Genomic DNA, 6,853 nt, shown 5'->3' on the forward strand with positions numbered 1-6,853 from the left:
CTCTCCTGAGTAGCCATTATGGTAGTGCTGGTGTTCTGTGGTGTTTTCCCAGTAACTATTTAGCAAGGGAAAAAAACAAACAAACCAAACAAACACCCACAACTGACTACATATATCTAATTAAATACATTGTTTAATTAATGGAGTCACTTAAGCAGGGCACAGTTGCACTTTAATCTGGTTGTGAAACAGTTCTGAGAAGCAGAGCACCAGTGTGGGCTGTAAGCTGTGGAACAAGTAAAGCATAAACAACACTGTTTACCAACCTTAGTGAAGACAGCATTTTATTTAACAAAAAAAAAAAAATCCTCTAAACACCAGTCAATCTTTCCATCACTACAGATAATTTTTACAGTTACAAAATTTCTCTAGGCAAATTATTTTATGAAAAATATGAACTAGAAAGAAAATATAACCTTGTATTATTTCAGAGGGAACACCATATAAAAACAACAGGCTACTGAATGAATCTTAAAGTGTGTGGAAAAATACATATGCAGATCATTGAACAAGCTTCTGAGTTCTAGTTTTCAGGAAGTAAAGAAGTTTGAAACGGAAGAAAATATTATCCAAGTCCTCTCCCTATTAACGTTCTCTCTTCAAGATAAGATCCAAGATTTTTGGCTTTTGAAACTAAGGAATTTACGTGATACATAAACACGGTGAAACTGGAGTTTATCGAGTATTTCCTTCTAACAACAGGTCTGATAAAAATCTTAATGGCAACTACTTCTTGTTACACAATTTCTTCAGTCTAGAAAATACTTTAAGCTCTAGAAGAGTAACCAAGTACAAGCACAAGTTTCATTAAGTTGCATGTAAGCAACAATCTGTCTCTCCACTATTCTCTGTTTAATCTGATTCAAGAGTGACTTAGCTAAAATATAGGTTGGGGTGGGAAGTCAGAAAGCTGAGACTGGACCATGAGACCCCGTTGTGAATATTTGCTGCACCAGGCAGCCTTAGCAAAGGATTGTTATGAGATTGCCCTGTAAATCCACCACTTGGTCTTACTTGTTACCAGGTACACACTGGGTTCAAGCTTTAACCAATTTACGGTAGTTGTGAAAAACGAAAAAGACGACCAGTCTTTTTAAAAAAATGCTGCTAAAGCAATATTGGAACTTTTTGAAGAATGAAAATATGGCTTTGCATACAAAATGACAAGATGAATTTGGCTAGTTCTCAAAGTTTTTGTAATCATGGTATATTTATAAAGTCAAAATCTATGACAGTATAAACTATAATAAAAAATTACCAATTTCCATCATTCTAAATCGAGGGTTACATGGTTCTTACGGTGTCAGGGCTTGCCACATTGCTTCAGTTTGTTGTTCTGCTACAGCTTCCCTGGAATAGTCAAGACTATTTCCGTTCCACATGCCAATGCCCCTTAAACCTCGATTCTTCACATATGCTGCTTTTAGAGAGATGCTGCGAGGGTCATCATACCATACTTGGTGGAAGTGACCAAGAGCATCCTAGAAAAACATTTAAACACTAGTGTTAGTATTTACCTATCTATATAAACAGGATACATCAAAGTTCATTGAGTTTTGATTGCATTTTCTGTTGAATGCAGTGAAAGGTACAACTGAAAACTGAGATATACAAGCTATGTAGATTTACATAATGATACTTTCCTGATTTACAAATTATTTTTCACACAGGACAATTAAAAATTTTAAGTCAAATACTCAGCTATTTTTTTACTTGTAGAATCTAAGTTATAGCACAGTGACACACTTTAACTGAAGTTAGATGAAAAGACTTGGCTAATTTGTACTTTGATAATTTTTTAAAACAGCTAAAATCTCAGATACGCTATTTAACATAACAGGTGAATGTAGTTAAAGATTAAGTGCTTTTTTCAGCAATAAATAGTTTCAGAGGAGGTTATAAAATTTTGTCAAAAGTTATGTTTCTTTGACGTGGTCATTGCTTACAATGCCTTTTAATCATCTACATGTGAAACTTAAAATTATGTCTAAAGAAACAAGATGAAACGCATACACTGTGTTGTTCATATAAGCACAATCATTCATGGACTCTTCCACTGTGTCTATGTAGAAACCAAATGCAGAACAAAACATGCATGCAAGCCACTGGGTTAGAAAAACTTAAGAGCATCTCAGAATCTGTTTTAGTTTAAATCAGTCATCAACTCATAGAAGTAACTATAATGGTGAAGGATGAAGCTGTAGGATTTTTTTGTGCCAAAACATCCTTTTTGACATGATACAATCTCTTGAGAAAACTGCAAAGTAATACAGATCTTTATTACTCCTGTAGTCTTCAGTCACCGTACCCCTCTTTCAGACTAGAAATTCAAGACATGGAAATCCAGCCATCCTTTGCTACACAAATAAAATGAAGTAGAATACACAAATGGAAGACTCTAACCCTGAAAACTTTATAATCAAAGAACTACGGTTCACGAACATTTACTCCACAACATGGTGTCTTATAAAGAGACACTTACCTTGTATTCATAAAATGGAGACTTCTGTACCTCGTCCCACAGCACCCCTGAAAGAGAACTGTTCACCTGCTTCATAATTGCTCTGTAGGGGACCTGACTCCCTGCAGCATCACTGCAAGGAGCCCCACGGAAGGGTACTTTGAAAAGGGAACAAATATGATCCTGAAAAAAAAGCAGAGGGCATGAGTTTCATGTTACATAGATATATTGAAATCCAAAATAGCAGTACAGCCAAGAACAAATCACAAAAGGCATCAGGGTCTCAAAAATCCCAAATCTTCAAGTATCTGTGGCAGACATACTATCTGTAGACAGAAGGAAATTAAAACAGTTAAATTTGTTTACTCTGTAGTAATACAGGATTGGATGCACATCATTCAACTTATACAGTTGTCTTATTTTTTTCCACTTTTAATTCACTCTTACATTTTTCATAAGTATAATGTTGTTTGAGACTCCATGATTTATCCATAAACTGCTATACTTTAACAGTCATAGGTTTGCTATGGTTTGTCTGGTCTTTCAGCAGTGAGCTTAGTGACTGTGTTGAGAAGGCAGATACAAGTGTTGTAGTGCCTTTGGACATCATCTCTTCCTGTACAGATAACATCTATAGCTCCTTAGTCAAACATGGCGCTTGGGTATCGTGGGTTCAGGTTGCCTACGGAGAGATAAAATGCCTTGCTTGGTGACATGCTGCTCATCAGTTATCAGCCAAGCAAAAGTCTCTGTCTTGAGTGCCAGCCATATGCTCTTATCCATCAGACCGCAGTATATCCTAATCCAAAAACAGTATGACCAAAATCTAGCTGTCTCCTTCCATGGAAAAAATTAACAGTACAATTGCAAATGGATAGTCTTCATCTTACCTTAGATAGGTTTTGGCAGACATAGTCATAGCCATACCAGGGGACGCCCATCACAAGCTTCTTAGGATCAATGCCCATACTAATGTACTCTTCATATCCTAGTTTTGAAGGAAATAAAAATTAAGATGCATTAGGGCACTTTCCAATGCTTTTTATTCTTACAACTAATCTGCAGCCAGAGCCAATACAGGACATGCAGACAGACAGAGGCTAAGGTGCAAGCTCTTCTTTACCTCCTGCCTGCAGATTCCTAGACTTGCTCTATTCAGATCCCAGTAACCGCTCTAGTTGCTCACACTTAAAAGCAGCTGCTGAAAGCAGCAGTTCACAAGGATGAGAGAAATGTTTCAGGTTCTTTGCAAGCCTGGGCAGACACCGTTGCTTTGGCTGCCATTTGTCATTCTAAGAGTGTTCTTCACAATCATGAGGGCTAGACAATTACTTTGCAAGTAACAACACACAACTGCTAAAGGTCTATTTGTAGTGTCATAAGGATCTGAGATACTATTTTCATATTAGGACAACACGTATTTGAGCACACTCAAAAGCCTTACACTACAACCAAAAAACTTGTCTAAAAAAAGGCAATCTTTTCTATCTATTCATGTGAACAAATGGAAACGTTCTGACTCCTGGGGAGGCATTTTGACCTCACCAACTAAAGTCTGCAGGTAAGGAGCATTGGCTTTAGCAATACAGTCTGTCCAGATCTGGCTCTGTTCATCATATGACATCACAAATAAGAAGTCACAGGCATCTGCAATCCCAGTGTAGTTGTAGCACCTTTTATCTATGCATGCTGGAGACCAAGCCACATCAAATGTTACCTGAAGAAAAAATGCACAAGTTACTATCACGTATGGCAACTAACCGCTCTTGTTTTCTCTTTAAAAAAAGCTGTAACTTTTAAAGACAGTATTTCCCAAATGTTGCAGTGTTTAACACACAGTGATAGCAATGAACTATAGGAGAAGCTGCTCAGCTGCTAAAATGAACATTAGATAATAAACAGTGAGTGTCCCTATTAGTGAATTCAAAACACCAAAGAAATTAAAATAGAACATGAAAACCATCTGATCAAAAATATGAAGCGTGATGGAAATCCTTAAAACTTCAGTGATGGGCTTACCAAAACATTGTTAAGCTTCTGCGCCAGAAGGCTGTATTTGCCCTACTTTCAAAGATGCCTTAAGACATACTAATAACTGCCAGCTCACACAAGGCAATAACATTGTATCTACAAACCTCAGTGAAAGGCTTCTGCCATTTAAATTCATACAGGTCAAAAAGAGATAGCATATCATAGCTAACATTCATAATTAACCATTCATGAGATCATGCTTTAGATTGGCATAAATTTTTTTCATATTCATATGTTAAACAGCATTCTCAAAACTCCTTACATTTCATAAAGTTAAACATAATGTTTGTATAAAGTACATTATTATTACCTGTGATCCTGGTATTTCTCTGTGAAAAGCATCTGTGGTTTCTTTAACAAGTTCTGTTAATGCATAATACTCAGGGGAGGTTTCGTTAACTTCTTGCTCTATATCTATGTTAATTCCATCCATATATTGGTTTTTTGCAAGGTCCACCTGTTGGGATATCCATGCTGCTCTTTTAGCAGGATCAACAATTTCCTTAAGAGGTACATCACCTAGACAAGAGGCCTTTAAGAGTTAATATGTATTTGCACCACAGTAATAGTAAGGAGGAAAGGTTTGTCTTTACTAAACCAACAAACATAACCACAAAATAAAAAAATTCCCACACCCATACTGTTAAAATACAAAGGAGTTAACTTTTTTCCCAAGTATAGTTTTAAGAACCCACCACAGAAGTGATTACCAAGCTTCTTTGAGACAGCAGAGCTTGAAATTAAGTTCCTTCTGAGTTTTTTTCTATAGTTTTAATCTCCTAACTTCTGTTTAATATTCTTTTGGCCACTGTAAACTGCCTTTCTTGAAATCAATGTACTTTCAGTATTTCCAGTGGATCATCAAGGACTATGTCTTACTGCTTAGATAAACATACTTCTATGTTTAACCTTTGTTGCTTTCCACATTGTGGTCTTGGATTCTGTTTTTGCCTCAACAGGGCCAAAACTGGATTACATCATGTGAGCGGTAATGGACTTTGTCTTTCTAATCAGCATTTGTACTTGCACTGAGTTCCCGAGTATTCATGTTTTAAAACTCAACCACTTCCTAATATAGAGGGATTGATTTAAGTTAAAAGTCCTAAAAAGTACTTAAAATCCCTTCCCTTACTCTGTCTTTTGGGTACTGCGGATAACACCCAGAATACAGACCCAAATAACTATCTTCTGCAAGGTTTTCCTTTCCTCCCTCTTCCTCCATAGCTGTGATGTTCTCTGTTAGGGAACTTACATTCAGCTGTCACTGGAATGGTTTTATTATTACTGTGGCAGAAGCCACTGCTGGTTTTCTTTTTAATATGCTGCATACCAGCACATGCAAACTGTCAAGGTATTACAGTCCTGTATGCATTATCCTCTTATCAATTAATCCTCTTACTGATTTTTAATACTCCGTGTACAAGTGAATGTGAAATGTCAAGGTATTATAGCCCTATGTACATTATGTTCTTACTCATGATCACATAAATACCCACATCTTCTCAGTGTAACCAACCTTTCAGTACTACCCTGGAGCCTTTGGAGTGAGCATAGCACATGAGCTCAGGATCGTACTCTCCAAAAGCTGCCACAGTTGTAATTTTTGACCAGTCGTAGGATTTCCAGGTTTCTTTTCCCACATCAAACACGAAGACCTGGAAAATGGGTAAAAAGCACCCTCATTAGCTCCGGACGCGTCTCAGCGGGACGGTTATTTCGCACATGTCTCTGAAAAGCTCGGTGACTCGTGCCCCGGGCACCAGCCCGGGGGGTGGCCCCTGCGCTCCGCCGGTGGGGCGGCGGCGGCCGCGGCCGGGCCCGGTGGTGGGTTACAGCCGCCCCGGCACCTCCCTGGAAATCACATGCGCCTGTTTTGTTTAAAACCCTGCTCGGCAATCACACCAGGGCCGCGGAGCAGGCTGGCTTTAACACGCTGCCGGCCGGCACCACCGCGCCGCTCCCCGGCCGCTCCCCGCGGTCCTCGGCAGGCCCCGGGGCCCAGAGCCGCCGGGCCGGGCCGGACGGGATGGGGTGGGGGGCCCAGAGCCGCCGGGGGACGCGCACCTCGAAGCCGCCGGTGCCCGCGATGGGGTGGCAGAGCCGCGGGTCCCGGCAGGGGCACGCACCGGCGGCGGGGCCGCCCAGCAGCTGCAGGAGGCCGAGCGGCAGCAGCCACCGGTCCCACGGCCGCCCCATGGTGGGTCGCCGCTTCCGCCTCGGCCCCGGCGGCGGGCGGGGTGCGCTGGGGCCGGCCCGGCCGCGCAGCTCCGCCCCGCAGCCCGCGGGGGAGCGCCCCGGGAGGCGCCGCGGTGGCCCCGCCGAGGGGCGGGGGTGAGCCCGGGGGGGGGGGCTCCCGGCGTG

General features: G+C 41.0%; 1 protein-coding gene across 3 annotated transcripts; it reads right to left on the reverse strand.

Moving 5' to 3' along the window:
• Window positions 1-107: 107 nt before the first annotated feature.
• On the reverse strand, window positions 108-6,699 carry CTBS (chitobiase). Of its 3 annotated transcripts, none has more exons than XM_074832388.1 (8): window positions 6,557-6,699; window positions 6,009-6,147; window positions 4,803-5,011; window positions 4,007-4,178; window positions 3,352-3,449; window positions 2,483-2,644; window positions 1,300-1,481; window positions 108-226 (listed from the first exon to the last, which is right to left on the reverse strand). In XM_074832388.1, the coding sequence occupies exons 1-8, from the start codon at window positions 6,686-6,688 to the stop codon at window positions 151-153; spliced, it is 1,170 nt and encodes a 389-aa protein (XP_074688489.1). In that variant the 5' UTR covers window positions 6,689-6,699; the 3' UTR covers window positions 108-150. The 3 variants fall into 3 exon arrangements, with proteins under 3 accessions (XP_074688489.1, XP_074688491.1, XP_074688490.1); XM_074832390.1 differs by having other exon boundaries at window positions 1,259-1,481; XM_074832389.1 differs by lacking the exon at window positions 108-226 and having other exon boundaries at window positions 268-1,481.
• Between the last annotated feature and the right edge of the window lie 154 nt (window positions 6,700-6,853).

Source organism: Strix aluco, chromosome 8 (genome assembly GCF_031877795.1).
Source record: "Strix aluco isolate bStrAlu1 chromosome 8, bStrAlu1.hap1, whole genome shotgun sequence".
Lineage (NCBI taxonomy): Eukaryota > Metazoa > Chordata > Aves > Strigiformes > Strigidae > Strix > Strix aluco.

Coding starts and splice junctions, on each gene's coding strand:
- CTBS (XM_074832388.1), bottom strand. CDS start 6,688: ATGGGGCGGCCGTGGGACCGGTGGCTGCTGCCGCTCGGCCTCCTGCAG. Junction 4,179..4,802: donor GAGAAATACCAGGATCACAG/GTAATAATAATG, acceptor TTTTTTCTTCAG/GTAACATTTGATGTGGCTTG. Junction 1,482..2,482: donor CTCCATTTTATGAATACAAG/GTAAGTGTCTCT, acceptor ATGTTTTTCTAG/GATGCTCTTGGTCACTTCCA.